General features: G+C 42.1%; 1 protein-coding gene across 1 annotated transcript in view; it reads right to left on the reverse strand.

The window, feature by feature from the left end:
• SYNE1 (spectrin repeat containing nuclear envelope protein 1) overlaps positions 1–20,731 on the reverse strand; it is a 497,076-nt gene that overhangs the window by 187,802 nt on the left and 288,543 nt on the right. Inside the window, 9 exon segments of the mRNA XM_043543166.1 lie at positions 515–667; positions 857–1,012; positions 1,995–2,160; positions 3,509–3,771; positions 8,472–8,690; positions 11,213–11,357; positions 12,189–12,526; positions 13,781–15,941; positions 18,188–18,453. Coding sequence (XP_043399101.1) covers positions 515–667; positions 857–1,012; positions 1,995–2,160; positions 3,509–3,771; positions 8,472–8,690; positions 11,213–11,357; positions 12,189–12,526; positions 13,781–15,941; positions 18,188–18,453 — 3,867 coding nt within the window.

A 20,731-nucleotide genomic window follows, 5' to 3' on the forward strand; every position in this document is an offset into this window, starting at 1 on the left:
CCAGATTGTGTCACCCTTACTCAAACTGAGCAGCACACTGAGCTTCATGAGCAGTCCCACTGATATCAGTGGAACTACTTTCTGAGAAAGGTACTAATCAGCATGAACAAGGATGGCCCATAGGGATAACTCATGCTGTTTTGGTGCAGCCTGAATAAAGGGGCAGTGTGGTTGCCTCATGAGGATCCCTAATTGCACTGGGTATGATGGGGGTTATTTACCACTCCCCTTTTTGGAAGGAAGGGGGTAGCACACTCTTCTACATATGGCCTGACAGTTCTGCCTGCTCCCTGTCCCTCTCACCCACTTCATATTTGTTCCCATGGGAAACATCTGGGGGCAGCCCTGCATGTGCACATGTGCAGAGGTCATGGAAACCCTCAGACAGCCTGGATAAAGGGAACCCTTACTCCTTCTAGCTGTATAAGCCAAACTCACCATTCAGCCCTTTGTGAGTTGGAATATGCCAATTCAGAACATTTCACCATATAAGCAGATAAAGCATTTTTCTTACCTTTTGATCTATTTTAGCTTGTGCTATATTACTTGTCTTCTCCTTCAGCTTGGACAGAATTCCATTTAGTTCTTTTGCTGTCACCTGGATTTTCTGACCAAACTCTTGATTCAATGTTTTGCTCTGCTGGGTTTCCTTCTCTTTGGCTTGAATCTGCCAAAAACAGCAGCAGTAACCAACAAACCAACTAATCATACACTTTTCTTTCATAGGAGGAGTCTCTTGCAAAACTAAGGAGGTAACAAGGCTTGGAATATCACAACATTTCATTCAGTTACTGCCCTTTTGAAAATTATCATAGTATCATAGGTTTATATAGTGCCTTCTTCCAGTAGGTTTTACCTGATCATGTATGGTTACCAGGGCCAGTCCCACTTCTGCTAACTGAAGAGACAGTTCAGAAGGTAAAATGGTGTAAAGCCCCAGGTACTTATTCTGCTGCTGTTCAGCCACTTTCTCAACAGCTTGGCGGTGAGTAGTTACTTCACTGAGGAGAGCCTAGAGGATAGAAAAAAAGGTGTCATTCAGGAACACTGTAAAAGAAAAACAATAACTTTGAGAAAAATATTTCTTAAGACTGAACAGAATTAGCTTGCAGGTATCAAGAGTAGAGGCATGAGAATGTTTGTAACAAAGCCTAGAATCACATGAAAATCCCCAGTTTTTGAGTTTCACTAAAAACTGAAAATTCAGACCAGTTCCATCTGAATGTTTGCTAGCTAAAGTAAACCAAACAATTTAGAATTTTGGAGCAAAAAATCATGCAAACGTTTTCTGTTTCATAACATGGTTTTAATACAAAACCAGCAGTTTATACTCAGATTTTGGGTTCATTCATACATAAAATATAGATCAATACTCAGGTAAACTGGTGCTGAGATTATTATAAAAGGTGGTATGTTGGCTCTTAACTACTCAATCCTTTGTTAGACAGGTAGTTGTCTGCATAGCTAATTTCCGTATATGCCATTATATTTCAGAAGTTCACCTTCTCTAACACTTTTTGCTACCCAAAGAAAGAAAATACTCGTGTGAGCTCATCTATATTGAAACAGTTACGTTTTGAGCATCTTCATTTAAAATGTTCCTCCCCAGAGAAGAAAATACCTTATTATACTCTGTCTATACATTTTGAGCATCTTCATTTAAAATGTTCCCCCCCGCCAAGAAGAAAATAAATACCTTATTATACTTCGCCATCCATATTCTAGGGTTTACCTTTATTTGAGATAGAATGAAGAAAGCTGCTAACTCCTATCCTATGTATCTAGGAAGGGAGAATGTATCATAGCTCTCTTGCTGCACACCATTTCTGAAGCTGATGGGTTTGTTTTATAAGTTTGTCCAATTGCTAGTGCAAAGATTTCATTCATATTGTATAATTCCAATTCATTCTAATTTAATCTGATTTAGTGCTCATAAATAGAAAACACCAAAGATGTTTCACAAGGGGCACGAGAACATTACAAGTTTGATATACCTGCAATTCCTCAAGTTGAGCATCTATTTCCATGGTGGGATTTAGCAAATATTCTCTAGTTTCCTGAATCCAAGACTTCACTATATTAATCTCTAGCTCCACCTCCTCCCGCTCCTTGAGTTCTTGTTTCACCAACTTCCCACTTTTCTTCACCTTCTGTTGCATGCTTCAAAACAAAAAAATATATATTATTTGTGAAGAACTACATCTTGCTAAAAATTTCATTATATTTTGTCAAAATTTTTACTGAATGATACAAAAAACAAATAAAGGAGACTGTTGCACAACATTATGCATTTACAGGGTGACTAATAAAAAATGAAGTGGTGTTACAGAACACTACAACACTAAGTTTCAGATGTTTAACTCCACAGATCACCCATTTTATGTAGTGTGTCTTGACCGTATATATGTTGTAGGCATGAGAGTCCCAGGGTATCAGAAAGACATGGTGGGTGAGATAATATATTTTATTATACCATCTTCTATTGATGAGACAAGCTTTCGAGCTTACACAGAGCACTTTCTTCAGGTCTGGGAAACATACTATGAGTGTCACAGGTAAATACAAGCCGGAACAGAACTATTTATGCTAAACAACCTGTTCCACCTTGTATTTAGCTGTGACACCGTGAGTACATTTCCCAGACTTGAAGACGAGCTCTGTGTAAGCACAAAATCTTGTCTCTCTCACCAATAGAAGTTGGCCCAATAAAAATTATCTTACTCACCTGTCTGTCTTGATTGTATGTCATTGTGACTCACACAGAGGGACAGGTATTAACAGAGTAGCTGTTATAAGACACAGTTCAGCCATTTGGACTTGCTACTTGATCAGGCTACCCTGACTTTAAATACATTTACCACACTTCCACTGAGGACTTGAGTCAGAAACTGGAGATTTTGAACTTTTTATAGGTGTGTTGCCAACAGTACACTAATGTAAAAAGAACATGACTTTTCTAGCTAATATACTTTACTTAAATAGAAAAGGAGTACTTGTGGCACCTTAGAGACTAACCAATTTATTTGAGCATAAGCTTTCGTGAGCTACAGCTCACTTCATCGGATGCATACTGTGGAAAGTATAGAAGATCTTTTTATACACACAAAGCATGAAAAAATGGGTGTTTATACACACAAAGCATGAAAAAATGGGTGTTTACCACTACAAAAGGTTTTCTCTCCCGCCACCCCACTCTCCTGCTGGTGATAGCTTATCTAAGGAGAGTGATCACTTTAGATAAGCTATTACCAGCAGGAGAGTGGGGTGGGGGGAGAGAAAACCTTTTGTAGTGGTAAACACCCATTTTTTCATGCTTTGTGTGTATAAAAAGATCTTCTATACTTTCCACAGTATGCATCCAATGAAGTGAGCTGTAGCTCACGAAAGCTTATGCTCAAATAAATTGGTTAGTCTCTAAGGTGCCACAAGTACTCCTTTTCTTTTTGCGAATACAGACTAACACGGCTGTTACTCTGAAACCTTTACTTAAATACTGTTTTCTCCTTACTTGTGGCATCGGTCTTGCATTGCTTTGATTTCTTGCATGAATGGTAGCTTCTCTTGTGAAGAAGTCTCCATTTCCAGATCCTGGAGCATGCTCACTGCATGCTGCTTGAGCAGACCCAAAGATGACAGCTGCTGTTCCAGCTCCAGAATGAAAGTGCTGTGGTAACCCAGAAGATCCAGAAGCTCTGTCTTTGATACCTTCTCAACTGAGCTCTCTGGTAAGCGACCTTGTAGTTGATCTATCATTATGGTGGCTTTTTGAATCTAAGGAAAGAGATACAGGTTTTGACAACAATAAAGGTAAAACAAAAGATGGATACAGTTGATAGGAAAAGATCTAAACCTAGTGCTGTATCACTAGAATCAGTAACTCATTATGATGCATTATGATTATACAGGACCTGGTGGATTTTAAAGCTATGTTATGGTCATTAAATCTGAGCACACTACCAGGCAGTGAGTTCAAACTCAACCTATAACAGAAAAAAGCAGTCATGTTGTTCCAATCTGCTTCTATCAAAGCTGGATTTTTTTATTGGTATAGGAGGCTACAGCTTGTTCAGAAAGATCAGGCAGAAAAAAAAGGGCGAAGGTGTTGCTTTGTATATCAAAGATGAGTACACTTGCAGTGAAATTGAGATAGAAGTGGGAGGCAGACCTGATGAAAGTCTCTGGGTAAGGATAAAAGGGGTAAAAACAAGGGTGATATCATGTTAGGTGTCTGCTATAGACCACTAACCAGGAAGAAGAGATGGACAAAGCTTTTTTAAAACAACTAACAAAATCATCCAAAACAGGAGATGGTGATAAAGGGGGACTTCAACTATCCAGACATCTGTTGGGGAAACACTGCAGCAGGCCAGATTATCCAACAAGTTCTTGGAATGCGTGGGAGACAACTTTTTATTACAGAAGGAAGAGAAAGGGCCTATGGGTGAGGCTGTTCTAGATTTGATTCTGATCAACAGGGAGGAACTGGTTGAGAATTTGAAGGTGGAAGGCAGCTTGAGTGAAAGTGATCATGAAATGATAGATTCATGATTCTAAGGAATGATAGCAAATAAAAACAGTGGACTTCGGACAGACTTCAGCAAACTCAGAACTGTAGGTAAGATTTCATGGGAAGCACGTTTAAAGGAAAAAAGAATTAAGGAGAGTTGGGATTTTTCAAAGAGACATTATTAAAGGCACAAAAGAAAACTCTCTCAATAGGAAAGATAGGGAGCATGGTAATAGACCACCTTGGCTTAGCCAGGAGATCTTCAACGATCTGAAACTCAAAAAAAAAAAAAAAAGTCATACGAAAAGTGGAAACTAGGTCAAGTTATGAAGGATGAATATAAAAAAAACACAACACCAACACATAGGGATAAAATTAGAAAGACTAGCATACAAAACAAGATTAAACAGGCTAGGGACATAAAGGGTAACAAGAAAACATTTTTCAAATACATTAGAAGCAAGAGAAAGACCAAAGACAGGTGGGGCCATTACTCAGTGATGGGGATAAGACACTAAGAGAAAATGCAGCAATGTCTGAAGTGTTAAATGCCTTTTATGTTTCACTTTTCATCATAAAGGTTAGCAGTGACTGGATAACTAACATAGCGAACATCAGTTTAAATGGGGTAGGATCAGAAGCTCAAATAGAAGAGTTACTTGGACAAATGAGATGCCTTCAAGGGCCTGGTGAAATACATCCTAGAATACTTAAGGAACAAGCTGAAGAAATATCTGAGCCATCTGCAATTATCTTAAAGAACTAATGGAGGATGGGAGAGATTACAGAGCAAAATTTGCCCTGGAAAAAGGCAAATACAGTACCTATCTATAAAAAGGGAAACAAGTACAATCCAGGGAATTACAGACCAATCAGCTTAACTTTGGTATCCGGAAAGATAATGGAGCAAATAACCAAACCATCAATTTGTAAGCACCTAGGAAAAAATAAGGAGATAAATAACAGTCAATATGGATTTGCCAAGAACAAATCATGTCAAAGCAACCTAAGAGCCTTCTTTGACAGGATAATAAGCCTTGTTGATGGGGGGGAAGTGGTAGATATGGTATATCTAGACTTTAGTAAGGCTTTTGATACTGCCTCAAATGACCTTCTCGTAAACAACCTAGAGAAATACAGCCTAGATCAGGGATCGGCAACCTTTGGCCCGCGGCCCGCCAGGGAAAGCCGCAATGGGGGCTGCGGGAAGGACAGCCTGCACATCCCTCAGCCTGAACCTGCAGACGCTGCAGGTAAACAAACTGGCCCAGCCCACCAGCCGCTTTCTTTGGCGGGCCGCGGGCCAAAGGTTGCCAATCCCTGGCCTAGATGAACCTACTATAAAGTGCACAACCTACTGTAAAAGTGTACTCAGAGTAGTTAGCAATGGCTTAAAATCAAGCTGGAAGGGCATATCAAGTCCCAAAGGGTTCCGTCCTGGATCTGGCTCTATTCAATACTTTCATAAATGATTTGGATAATGACAGAGAGTACGTGTAGGAAGTTCACAGACGATACCAAGCTGGGAGGGGTTACAAGCGCTTTGGAGGACAGAATTAGAATTCAAAATGATCTTGCCAAACTGCAGAAATGGTCTGAAACAAATAGGATGCAATTCAATAAGGACAAATGCAAAGTATTACACTTAGGATGGAATAACCAATTGCGCAAATACAATATGGGAAATCACTGCCTAGGAAAGACCACTGCAGAAAAGGATCTGCGGGGTAAACTGGATACAAACTACGTAAATGTCAACAATGTAATACTGTAAGCAAACATTATTCTGGGATGTATTAGCAGGAGTGTTGTAAGCAAGACACGAGAAGTAATTCTTCCACTCTACTCAGTGCTGATAAGCAGGGATCATAGAAATCTTTTTGCCATGGAAAAATGCACAATTTGCATTTTTACAGTGAATCTTTCATTTTTATGTTTTCTAAAAATATTAAAAAAACCCATATATTAAGTAAGGGGAACCCCGTTTATCCGATCTAACTGGGACCAGGGTCAAATCAGATAAGCAAAAATTCAGATAATCCGGAGACTGGGCAAAGAGCTTCAGCCCCAAACAGTGGGGCTCCCGCTGTCACCACCTGGAACTGAAGCTCTGTGCCCATTCTCTGGATTATCCAAATTTTTGCTTATCTGATATGGTGCCTGTCCCTATTAGATTGGATAAATGGGGTTTTGTTGTATATTGTGGGTAGGGAAACTAAAGTTCAGCATTTCATTTTAATTGTAGAAAAACACAGAATTTAATGTTTTTTTTTAATCGGAAAATGTTGGGCTTTTTAATCACAGAAAACCAGGATCCCTGCAGATAAGGCCTCAGCTGTAGTACTGTGTCCATTTCTGAGCACCACACTTCAGGAAAGATATGGACAGGAGGGTAATCAATTGTTCTCCTTAACTATGGAGACAGGACAAGAAGTAAGGGGCTTAAATTGCAACAAGGAAGATTTAGGTTAGATTTAAGAAAAACTTCCTAACTGGAAGGGTAAGCACTGGAACAAATTACCTAGGGAGGTTGTGGAATCTCCGTCACTGCAAGTTTTAAAGAATAAGTCAGATAAACACCTGTCAGGGATGGTTTAGATAATATCTAGTCCTGTCTCAGTACAGGGGATTGGACTAAATGACCTACTGAGCTCCCTTCCAATCCTAGATTTCTAGGATTCTAGAATACTGGGCTGACCCAGTAGTCATTGCGGGAGATATGGGTTCTGAGAGTGTACTTTCACTCTGGCAGTTGGTAGCGATGGGAAGGATGGTAAGGGAATGCCTTGCATTGCCATTGAGTGACATCTTCTTGTTGATTCAGACATTGTACCCTGAATTCTCTTTATACAGAAGGAGGAGTCGGCTTAGAGTTGGCCCTTTGGGAAGGCAAAGGAAAGAATGAGGGATCAGAGAGAACTACCAAAAGTATCAAAAACAAAAACAGGATTGAATTTACTGTACATAATATTATTTCCATTCCATTTTAGGTGTGCAATATGGTCTGGAGGAATAGGCATAGGTGTCAGGAGTTCTGAACCTGCCATTGTTAATCACTTGCTGTTTGGCCTTGGACAAGTAGCTGGGCTTCTTAGTCTCAGTTTCCCCATATGTAAAATGGGGGTGACAACATTAACGGACCTATCTAACTAATTCAGCCTTCAGCCCTGTGAGGTAATGTCTGTACAATGCTCTGAATCTGTAACACATTATATATTACAAGTAACGAAAACATACAAACAATGAAGTAGAAAGGAGTTTCCAGACTGTAGCGGGTGGACACCCGCTCGGGCCCAGAGGGGTTTAAGATAGCCCTGGGAGAGGGCTGGGGCAGGGGAAGAGCTGGGTTGATTGGCAGAGCAGCCGCAGCTGGGGGCCATGCCCAAAACAGACCCTGCGGCCCTTATAAAAGCCAGGGAAGCCAGGAGCAGAAGAGATACTCTCTCTAGCTTCTGAGGGGGAGGGACCTGGCTGCAGGGACCTAAGCAGTGTACCTAGATTGGAGCAGGGCTGGGGAAGGACCTGAGGAGCTCCAGCCAGGAAAGCCCCAGGCTGTGGCTTAGCATTAGGCCCAACAAGTACTGGGGTTGCAGGGGACAGCTCTAGGTTAGACAGAGGTAACAGGTCCAAACCCAACCTTGCCTGTGATGAGTGGCTCATACTGCAGTCTACCCCAGGGTGTGGGGGCTAGCTGGTGACTGGCAGGAGCCTACGACTGAGGCGAGATAGGGATAGTGGGTGGGGGGGTTCCCCTGGGACGGGGAGACCCAGAACTGTGGGGTACCGCCAGGGGGCAGCACCCAGCGAAAGGGGCACTGGGGTCCTGGGAGGGACACGGGAGCCAGCAGCAAGGCGAGACACCGGCCTGAAGAGGGTGCTCCGGAGGCTGGAACACTCATTCCCTGAGACGACCAGCAGGAGGTGCTGCCGGTGAGTCTGCGCCCCGTGACACAGACCCTTATACCTTATCATTAAAGCCTTTCCACTTCTGCACTGCATCTTCCAATATCTTCTCCTGCTCTTGGGCCACACTCCGGAGCCGTGCCCAGCGCTGCCAGACAGTTGTCATTGACCTGCTTATTGTTGCCTTACTGGCATCATTTCCGATTTTTTCCAGCTGAGAGGCCTTTTCCTCCAGAACTGTGATCTTCTCATGGAAGGCGTTTACCATAGACACCAGGGACTGAAAAAAAGCAAAACAAATGGCAGGATTTTCCTTTTTATAGCAATGCCTGAATTGCCACTCTTCTACCAGAGTAGAAGCTACCTCAACATTTCTCTTGTGAAGTTTATAACACAGCTATGGGCTGAAATGAGGCTTTAGCCTAAGAGCAATTTTTTTCAAATAGTTTTTTGCCATTATAATGTTTTACATACATAACAATTTTAAAGTGTATCCATTATCCATGAGTAGAATGTGAAAAGTTTTGCATACCAGCAGTAGCTTGAGTGGAAGCTATGTGTGCACACTAGTGAGTTTAAACACTAAGGCCCTGAATCCCCACTCAGTATGAACTTGGACATAATGGATGCTGGTAGCCAAAAGGAGCCACTTTCAGCTCCTCAATTCAGGGCCACCTGATCCCAGCGGAAGTCAGAGCAGCAGCAGGTAAACTCTAATTTCTCTCCCAATCCCCAATCTACCAGGACGGTGCATTCACTTGGCAAAGGAGGCAGATAAATCACCAGTACCAGCTCTATGTCAGTGGAAATTCTCTGCTGGGAATCTCCAGCTGGTCTCCAATGCTAGCTTTAATCTGGAGAATCTGGCCCTAGGTGTAGTTCTCTACAGTGAGTAAACATTTGAAACTCCATATGCACCTGCTTTCTTAAGCTACGTATGCACTACAAGCCAGGGATGTAATTTCTTTGCTCGTGTATGTGTATTCACATTATGCTCGTATTAGTTTAATGAGAGGTAAATAGCAGTGTACCTGCAGTAGCACTGGTAGCTACCGCGAAGGCCTGGTTAAGTCACGTCAAGCACAAACCCACCTGAAACCAGTGGATAAGTACTTGGCACAGCTCAGCCATGCCTCCTCTGCCACTATCCGTGCTATCGCAGCTACATTGCTATTTATACTCGCGCTGCCTTGATGAAAGCTACCGTGAGTAGGTGTACATGAGCAGGGAAATCATGCCCCTAGCTCTGTGTGGACATAACCTCACTCTCAAGAACACACGGTTTTAAAAAAAGGGGTGTGTGGGACTGAATGCACCCCTGTATTTACACCTACAAACCACTGAAATAATCCCGGAACAAAATATGCCTTGTGAGGTATGATTTGATAACTAATAACTTGCTGGTCAAGAATATCATGGTGAAATGTGTGAGTCAATATTATATGTAAACTTATGAACATAGATGAAATTATGACAGAAATGTGTTTACCAGACAAAACTGGGGCAGGGGTAAACCTGTTACTCAAAGACAAAGTACAAACTAATGCCTCTAACCAAATGTCATCAAAGTTACAGGGCAATTGCCTGTCAAGTGGCCATTCTTTGGCAACGAAGAGGGGCAGGAATAGATGGGTCTGCATTTTATAGATAACCACATGGGACCTCTTTCACCACAAGACTCCATGTTTCCATCCCCACAGCGGGAAGGAAAATGCATTTCAAAGGGTGACTAGACTATAAAAGTGAGGGGCAAAAACAACCCATGTTATCTCTCCCTCTCTCTCACTTTCATCCAAGACGACAAAGGAACCAGCCTTTGGACTTTGGGAGGGGTTCTGACCAAAGAATTTGGTCAGCCCTGTTGCTGGGAATATACGGTAAGAATTTTACCTTGAACCAAGTATTGTTTAAGTTTTAATTACTAGAAAGCATTTTATCTTTATTTCTCTTGTAACCATTTCTGACTTTAATGCCTTATATTTGTACTCACTTAAAACCTCTCTCTTTGTAGTTTATTTAACTTGATTTCTTGCTTTTAATCAAAACTATTCCAGTGCTGTGTTTAAACTGAACTCTTTGGGTAATTCCAGTTAAAATAGCAAACTGTTTGCTTACTGACTCCTTACAGGGGCAACAAACCTCTAATATCTGAACTGCCCAGGAGTGTGCAGAACTTACGTGTTTGAGAAAATTCAGGACTGGGAGTGTGTTGGGGTCACCCTGCAAGTGGTAACCCAGGCTGATAGAAGCTGGAGTGTGACTGGAGTGTTCCTGACTGGCTGAAGCTACGTACAGACATTTAAGGTGTGACCTGCATGCTGTCTGTAAGGGGGGCCCAGGTTGGGAGCTACAACTGTAAAAAGCACTGTGAGTGAACCCAAGGTTGCAGGGCAGGTGGTGACACAACCCCTCACCAGTCTGGACTGCATCCCAGAATGTGACAGTAGAATGCGAGTGTTCAAGATATCCCTGAAATACCACGGACTCAACTCAGAATTTTTAAGTTTTGTTTGTTTAAAATAGATCCATAAGAATATTTCAGTGCAGTTACTTTATATTTAAACAAACCTTTTCGGAGTCTACCATTGAAAACACTATATATAGGAAGGAGAAGTCATTCTTATAAGTTAACTGTTATTTCATTTAGGCTGTAAATAAAAGTCTACATTATAAACCTGACACTTCATCACCTCACATATCTATCTAGTGGAAAACAAACAACGATGCAAGTCATTGATTGTCCTTGATATCCTGCATATGGCACAAGATTTAATTGATTCATATCGTTTTCAGTAACCTTACCTTATGTGCTAACAATTTCTCTTCTGCTTCATAACCAGAAGGAGCCTTGGCTACAGAGAATTCAGATAATTTCTTCTCAGCCTCGTTCATCAATTCAATAACCTGCTGCCTTGTTGCCTGGTACTCCTGCCACTGAGATGTATGCCTTGCAAAATGAAACACCAGCAAGAAAGATTTAATATAACACAAAATCATTTAGAATCAAACATTGCAACACCAGGGTCTAAACATCACATATTTTGCTATTAGCAAATCTCTCCCATGGCTGGAGACGGGACGCTAGATGGGGAGGGCTCTGAGTTACTACTGAGAATTCTTTCCTGGATATCTGGCTGGTGGGTCTTGCCCACACACTCAGGGTCTAACTGATCACCATATCTGGGGTTAGGAAGGAATCTCCTCCCAGATCAGATTGACAGAGACCCTGGGTTTTTGTTGGGTTTTTTTGCCTTCCTCTGCAGCATGGGACACGGGTCACTTGCAGGTTTAAACTAGTGTAAATGGTGAATTCTGTGTAACTTGAAGCCTTTAAACCACGATTTGAGGACTTCAGTAACTCAGCCAGAGGTTATGAGTCTTTTTCAAGAGTAGGTGGATGACATTCACCTGCAACGTGCAGGAGGTCAGACTGGATGATCATGATGGATCTTTCTCGCCTTAAAGTCTATGAGTCTAATACCTTTCATGAGAGAAACTCAATGTTTCTTACAATCATAAATCTCACAAAATCATGAAGCCCTGTAAATAACATTTTGGATACCACTATACTCATTTAAAAATAAGTAAATTGAAACAGAGAACTTCCTAATGGTAAGTCAGCAGCACAGGAGGAAACAGAATCCAGGAGTTCTGAATCATAAGCTACTGCTCTATTCCATAGAATACACTCTTAAACAAACTTCAGTGAAGTTTCTGAAGTGTCCCCCTTTCTCTCATCAACAAAACGCGTTAAATTTAAAAGTGAATAAAAAAGTACTTCTGCAGTTGATCCTGCTGGGTTTCAGATTCTTGCTTGGTTCCTTTGCCCTTTTCTTCTAAAACAGCTACGTTCTGTAACAGCTCTTCTCTTGCTGTGGCCTGGATAAATGGTTCCATCTCAGACACCAGGGCTTGTAGCTCCTCCAGATGACCAAGGAATTGATTTTCTGTGCTGAAAAATTCAGTGTGATTCCTCAGATTCTCCTCAGAGCTCTCCACATCCAGACCATTCCTTGCCAAATGTAGCAATTGGTGGGCATCCTCAAGCCAGTCACCAGCTGTTTGTATCACTTGGTAGTACCTTCGGCATAGGCTATAGAGTTTCGTCAAAACAGCCTGAAACAACAGTGAAAATACTGCACACAGTTACAGAGCCAACTATCTTACAACAGCAACAAAAAATCCCAACAAGGTGTGACAGCTTCACCCACTCCCCACCCCTTTCAACCTTCTTCTTCATTAGGGGGAACAGCAGCTGTGGACAGCTGTCGTAAATATAAAGGGGAGGGTAACCACCTTTAAATCCCTCCTGACCACAGGAAAAACCCTTTCACCTGTAAAGGGTTAAGAAGCTAAGACAACCTCGCTGGCACCTGACCAAAAGGACCAATGAAGAGACAAGATACTTTCAAAGCTGGACGAGGGGGGAAACAAAGGGTTCTCTCTGTCTGTGTTTTTTTTTGCCCGGACCAGAGCAGGAATGCAGGTTAGAACTCCTGTAAAGGGCTAATAAGCAATCTAGTTAGAGATGTGTTAGATTCTGTTTTGTTTAAATGGCTGATAAAATAAGTTGTGCTGAATGGAATGTATATTCCTGTTTTTGTGTCTTTTTGTACCTTAAGGTTTTGCCTAGAGGGATTCTCTATGTTTTGAATCTGATTACCCTGTAAGGTATTTACCATCCTGATTTTACAGAGGTGATTCTTTTACTTTTTCTTCAATTAAAATTCTTCTTTTAAGAACCTGATTGCTTTTTCATTGTTCTTAAGATCCAAGGGTTTGGGTCTGTGTTCACCTCCGCAAATTGGTGAGGATTTTTATCAAGCCTTCCCCAGGAAAGGGGGTGTAGGGTTTGGAAGGATTTTGGGGGGGGGGGGGAGACGTTTCCAAGCAGGCTCTTTCCCTGTTATATATTTGTTCGACGCTTGGTGGTGGCAGCAATAAAGTCCAAGGGCAAAAGGTAAAATAGTTTGTACCTTGGAAGTTTTAACCTAAGCTGGTAAAAATAAGCTTAGGGGGTTTTTCAGGCAGGTCCCCACATCTGTACCCTAGAGTTCAGAGTGGGGAAGGAACCTTGACAACAGCATTTTTTCTTTGCCCACTACCGAGACTCAAGCTCTGGGGAGGCCACAAGGAGTACATGTGAGTGTGTGCTGAGGTGGGTCTTACTCCTTTTCTGTCCCTATACTGCGTCATAGGGCTGGGCTATGAACTGTGCCTAAAACCTGAGAAAAGACCATATGATTAGCAAAGCCAATCTGTTCATCATGATCACAGACAATAAGCCAAGGCAACCTTATAATGATGTTTGTTTTCAGCAAGAACCAAATAAAATAAATAAAAAAAATACAGACTAAACAATACACTAACCTGCCTCATATGAATGGCTTCTTGAACTTCACCATCTAGTTCTGATAGCTCAGCAAGGCTGTTTTCCAAGTCAGTAGGTATCAGTTCTTTAGCCTTCATGTACTTCTCCTTTTCTTTACGGTTCAGCGCATTCATTATTCTCAGGCTTGACTGCACTTCTTCCTGATGAATCTGAACCTTTCGGATCTCTTCCTGAATGTTTTGCAGTTTTGGGTCCAAGCTTAACGTTCCATTAAGTTCTGCTTTCACCCATCTCAGCCAGTCAAGTGAACGGCAGATCTCAGTCTGGAAGTCTATGCTTTGCACCAGCCTGTTTTCACACTCCATCACTGTGTCACCAATGGCAGCATGCAACAACTTCATTTTCTCTTGCCAAGACTGTACCTGATGATTTGCCATCTCATAGGTGGATGGGTCAAGCTGAGGACAAAGTGTTTCCACATGTTCAGTAACTCGCTTCAAAAGAATCCCGGTCTCTTGCAGGCTGCCAGCCAGAGAATGGTAGCTTTTCAGCTTCTCCTCTACTGGGAGTGTTTCTTCATTCACTTTCATCTGCTCTTTCTTCACTGCCTCTAATTGTGTCTCAAGCTGCATGCACATTTCCTCGTGTTCCTTGTAGGCCTCTATAGTGTCTTCCAAAAGATTAACTCTCTGCTCTATTTGCCTTTTCAGCTTGTGATACAGGGTGGTGAGTTTTAACATCTCTTCAGGTTTCCATGGTTGGCCAGTGCTTCGAAAAGCCTCTTTCTTCTGGTTCAATTCATCCATTGCTGCACCAAGGTTCACCACTTCACCTAAGAGAGCTTTGTAATCCTGCTGGAGTGACACAACCTCTTTGGATAAAAGAGCTGCAGGAGCTTTGTTCATACTTAAAAACTGATCTTCCAGTTCAGTTAGAGCCTTAGTTGTCAACTCAATCAATGAAGCGTATTCTTTGCGAGCATGAATTGCTTCCTGAACCTTATAGAACTTATCTTTGGCTAAGGCAATGACAATATTAAATTGCTGTGGCAGGGCATTCAGTTTTTCATCCAGGTAAGAATGATCCACTTCATTAAGCGATGGCAAGATCTCCTGACCATCTCTTTCCAGTGTAAGTAAAAGATTTTCATATTCAGGAGACTGCTCAAGAATCTGCTGATACTTTGCCAGCTGTGAGTATAATTCAGAGTTACTATTCATTAAATTGATTTCTGGAAATGTGACAATATCAGCTTGTTTTATCCAATGAGAAGCTTTATCCAAATCTTCCTTGAAATATTTCCTGGAAACTGTATTTTTTTCCAGTTCTACCAGTCGCTGGCTACACTTTTGTAAAACAGTGTCATACACATTCTGTAATTCCTGGAGTTTGTTTAACACCTCACTCTTTTCTTGTTCTGTTGTTTCTTTCATTAAATCCCTTCCCTGAGCCCACAGCCCAGTTATTTCACTCTGATAGGCCTTCATGCTAGCTTGGGCACTCTTACAAGTCCTGATCTGTTTGCTCACATCTTCTGGCAACAGACAGATATGTTCATGGAACATTACCTTTTTCTCATGTTGCTGAATTTGGTTTGTAGCTTGAAAAGCTGCCATGAGGAACTGAGTCTTTTCAGATAATGCCTTATTCAGGTATTTTCTCCTCTGGCCAACCAGATCACTAAGACAATCCATGTGATTCTGTGCATCTGAAAGGGACTTCTGGAGGATCTGCCTTTCATTGAGGCCAAGGTTAGTCACCACCCTGTCAGCATCCTTTATGAGTGCTTTGAGAACAACCTGTTTGGCTTCCAGTTCACTGCAAACGGTGAGATGATCCATGAGAAGGCTCTGAGCCAGGTCTGGAGGAGGGCTCTGTTTAAGAGCCTCAGAGATGCTAGGCTGCTGCTCTTCTGCCCACTCCATCAGTTCCTGAAACTTAGAATGCACCAAACTCAGCTCCTCTAAGGTTGTGATAGAGACCTGGATTTTTCTCTTGACTAGGTCCTCCAGCTGAGACCAGCGTTGTTCAAAATGACCAGTCTGCTCTTTCACTAATTCTTTGTCATCTAGATTCAGATGTTCCATCATTTTCTGTTTCTGGTTTTTCAGGTCTTCAAGGGCAAATCTCCTCTCCTGCAGAGCCAATGCTACGTTTTTCAGAGCCTCAAGGTGTACAGTCGTACTCTCAGCATCTGATCTGTTGACAAAATGCATGGTACAAAAATTAAATGCCAGCTGGTATCTGTAGTGGGGTGGTCATCCTGCTCCGGCTCAGAATGCATTAAAAGCCAGCCCCCTGAAAGCCAATAAGAAAAGGCTGGGAGGCAGCCAATCAGGGCCACGCTGGGCCCTATAAAAGGGCTGTGAGCCAGGAGCTGAGTCAGTCTCTCTCTAGCTTTGGAGAAAGATGCACCTGCTGCCTGAAGGAGCAAAGGGTACTGTGGACAGAGCAGTGTGGGGGAAGGGGCAGGCTGAGCTGGGGAGCTCAGGCCTGGCAACCTCCCAGGCTGCGGCCTGACAGGAAGGCCTAGAGAGGTACTGGGCTGCAGGGAGGTAGCAGGTCCAAACCCCCCTTGCCAATGATGAGTGGCCATTATACTGTAGTCTGCCCCAGTGAAAAGGGGCTAGCTGATGACTGGCAGTAGCCATTGAGGCGAGGTGGGCTTAGAGGGTTGGGGGTTCCCTTGGGAGGAGAGACCCAGAGAGCGGGGGTCCTGTTGGAGCAGAATCCCAGGGTAAGGGGCACCAGGGTCCGGGAGGGAAACGGGGGCCTGAGCAGGTGAGCCACCGGCAAGCAGAGGGCACACTGAGCTGGAAGTGAGCTAATTCCCAGGGCAACCAGCAGGAGGTGCCGCATGGGTAAGTCTCTACTTGCTACATGATCTCAGGGTACGGTTTTCAAAGGAGCCAAAGACAGTTAGGTGCCCACATCATATTGAAGTTCATTGGGATCTGGGTGCCTAAATCCCTTAGCTCTTTTGAAGATAGCCAATTCAATCATTAACTACAAGTTTAATATTTCTACTATTCCTCCCCCTCCTCCACAACATGTCTGTCATTTGGTAAAACATTCAAATTAGCAATGTAAGTACTGGCAGTTCATACATGTAACATATTGTATATGTAAATAACAAATCAAATATTGCACTAGAGAAAATATTACAACAACAAAATATATCTTTGTTTAGGACCCAATCCATTAAACTCAAAGGGAGTTTTACCAATTGACCTAAATAGGAGCAGAATTGGACTGTTACTCCTTTAAAATATAGTCTTAGGCAGTGCCTAAAATATTATCTCAGTGATGAAGGAGAAATTAAGCTTTCAATAATTTAAAACTAACCATTAGATAAAATACAATGGAATAGTTTAGACATGTGGTACTAATATCAAAGCATGCCTTTTGGAAGTGCATTCCTGATTAATTCGGTCATGTATTCATTTACGATTACAGAATTATGCCTGCATGACATTTTGAATAGTTAAACTATAACCTTGCAAGATCTGACAACCCTGCAGTTCTCAATTATGCCGTGAATATTAAAGGGCTTCTAAAGGGGAAAAGGTAGCACAGACATAGGTCCAAATCCTCAGTTGGAGTTAGTGCACACCCCTTGAAGACGAGCTGAGGACCTCGCCTATTTAAAAAATACAAGCATTGTGCACTTCGACCTCCTTCCACCTCAAAATAATGAATTCTGCTATCAGGAGTTTTTATTAAGTAAGGTATAGAAAAAGGATTTTACTGGACATAGCCTCTTAAGACACTGTAAGAAGTAGGGTTGCCAGTTCTCTGGTTTTCGACTGAAAAGTCCGGTTGAAAGGAGACCTGTACAGTGTCCGGTCACATGTACTGACTGGACACTAAAATTCCAGTTACCATGGGGTGGGAGGGGGCAAGAGAGGAGGCGCTGGTTCATCAACCCATGCCAGCCCCTGCTCAGCTGGGGCCGTCTCCTACCTGCATCTCACGGGCAGGCAGGCTCCTGTCCTAGCCTCAGAGCAGAGGGAGCCCAGCTGGTGGGAGGGGAGGGAAGTGTACAGGATCGTGCGAGGAGAAATGGGGAGAGCAGTGAGTAATAGGGGCAGGGCCTCAGAGGAAGAGGTCGGGAGGGGAGAGGTTCTGACCCACGTCAGCCCCTGCTCAGCTGGGGCCATCTCCGACCTGCAACTCACGGGCAGGCAGGCTCCTGTCCTAGCCTCAGAGCAGAGGGAGCCCAGCTGGTGGGAGGGGAGGGAGGTGTACAGGATCCAGCGAGGAGAAATGGGGAGAGCAGTGAGTGACAGGGGCAGGGCCTCAGAGGAAGAGGTGGGGAGGGGAGAGGTTCTGGCTCTCCTGCTGTAGTGTCTGGTTTTCAGAAATCAGAAAGTTGGCAACCCTAGTAAGGTGGTTTCTTAACAAGTGTGGGATGTATCAGGTTTGTATGAGTCAGGCCTCTCTACCTGGCCAGGTTGTCCCATTCCTTTGTAAACTTTTGCAAGAAGATTTCTACTACATTCATGCGATCATGGTAATCCCTTGTCCTCTGAAGATCCTCCTCTCGCTGTATGAGCAAATTGTTTGCCTGAAGGCAGAGGTCCAGCCACTGGTTGCTGAAGTGACCTATTTCCTTATGCTCAGGAGACTCCTGTCCTTCTGTTAGTTTATTCACCTTTTCAGTCACAGCGGTAAGAGCTGCCTCTTTAGAATGCAGCTTCTGACTGAATTCCTGTTAGAGACACAAAACAAAAATGAAATTGAGATGTTCCATTTCAAATATAATTTGAGGTTTGAATGAAAACTCTGAAAACATCCTGCTTACAGCTAGGCTGTGGTGCAGCTTTATGCAGCTGTGCAGATATACAAGGGGAATAAGATCCTTTCCCGACCCTGGCTTGCAGCTCCTAGTATAGGATTGCGGAGGGGTATAAAAGCAATCTCCACAAAGCTGCAATTGGGAAGAGGCTAGTAGCAAATTACGTTCTTCATGGGAGCAAGGGTGGATGAGGGGAGGAATTGTGACTGGAGTTATAGTCCCTTCCCTGGACTTCTCCTGGGGACACAGCTAACCCTACCTCTCCCACAGGACAGCACAGTCTAGCTTTTATTAGAGTCATTTCTGCCAGTACTATATCTAGCTATATCAATCAATCTATATCTATCTCACACTTTTTTAGGGCTGTCGATAAATCACAGTTAACTCACACGATTCACTAAAAGAACAATAATCATGATTAAAAAATTAATTGCTATTAATCGCACAGTGAAACAATAGAATACCAATTTAAGTTTATTAAATTTGTTCTGGATGTTTTTCTACATTTTCAAATATATTGATTTCAATTACAACAGAATACGAAGTGTACAGCGCTCACTTTATATTTTTTATTACAAATATTTGCACTGTAAAAATGATAAAGAAATCTTATCTTCAATTCACCTCACAGAAGTACTGTAGTGCAATCTCTTTATCATGAAAGTGCAACTTACAAATGTAAAATTTTTTTGTTACATAACTGCACTCAAAAACAAAACAGTGTAAAACTTTAACACCTACAAGTCCACGCAGCCCTACTTCTTGTTCAGCCAATCACTAAGACAAACAAGTTTGTTTATATTTATGGGAGAGAATGCTGCCTGCTTCTTCTTTACAATGTCACCTGAAAGTGAGAACAGGTGTTTGCACGGCACTTTTGTAGCCAGCACTGGAAGGTATTTACGTGCCAGATATGCTAAACATTTGAATGCCCCTTCATGCTTTGGCCACCATTCCAGAGGACATGTTTCCATGCTAATAATGCTTATTAAAAATAATGCATTAATTACAATTGTGACTGAACTCCTTGGGGGAGAATTGTATGTCTCCTGCTCTGTTTTACCCACATCTGCCATACATTTCATGGTATAACAGTCTTGGATGATGACCCAGCACATGTTCATTTTAACAACACTTTTTCACTGCAAATTTGACAAAATGCAAAGAAGATACCAATGCGAGGTACTTCTATAGATAGATACAGCACTTGACCCAAGATTTAAGAATCTGAAGAGCCTTCCAAAATCTGAGAGGGATGAGGTATGGAGAATGCTTTCAGAAGTCTTAAAAGAGCAACACTCCAATGAGGAAACTACAGAACCAGAACCACAAAAAAGAAAATCAACCTTCTGCTGGTGGCATCTAACTCAGATGATGAAAATGAACATCTGTTGGTCCACACTGCTTTGGATTGTTATCGAGCAGAACCATGTTATCAGCATGGATGCATGTCTCCTGGAATGGTGGTTGAAGCAATAAGGGATATATGAATCTTTAGTGCATTTGCCATGTAAATATCTTACGACGCTGGCTACAACAGTGCCATGCAAATGCCTGTTCTCACTTTCAGGTAACATTGTAAACAAGAAGCAGGCAGCATTATCTCTTATAAATGTAAACAAACTTGCCTGTCTGAGCGATTGGCTGAACAAGAAGACAGACTGATTGGACTTGTAGGCTCTAAAAAGTTTTACATTTTATTTTTGAATGCAGGTTTGGTGTTTTTTCATAATTCTACATTTGTAAGTTTAACTATCAGGATAAAGAGACTGCACTACAGTACTTGTATTAGGTGAATTAAAAATACTATTTCTTTTGTTTTTTCAGTGCAAATATTTGTAATAAAAATAAATATAAAGTGAGCACTGTATACTTTGTATTGTGTTGTAATTGAAATCAATATATTCGAAAATGTAGAAAACATCCAAAAATATTTAGATAAATGGTATTATATATTATTGTGTACAATGACACCTGAAAGTGAGAACAGGCATTTGCATGGCATTGTTGTAGCCAGCGTTGCAAGATATTTATGTGCAGGATGTGGTAAAGATTCGGTAAAGATTCATATGTCCCTTCATGCTTCATCCCACTATTCCAGAATACATACTTAGATGCTGATGACAGGTTCTGACCAATAACAATCCAAAGCAGTGTGGACGAATGCATGTTCATTTTCATCATCTAAGTC

Source organism: Chelonia mydas, chromosome 3 (assembly GCF_015237465.2).
Source record: "Chelonia mydas isolate rCheMyd1 chromosome 3, rCheMyd1.pri.v2, whole genome shotgun sequence".
Lineage (NCBI taxonomy): Eukaryota > Metazoa > Chordata > Testudines > Cheloniidae > Chelonia > Chelonia mydas.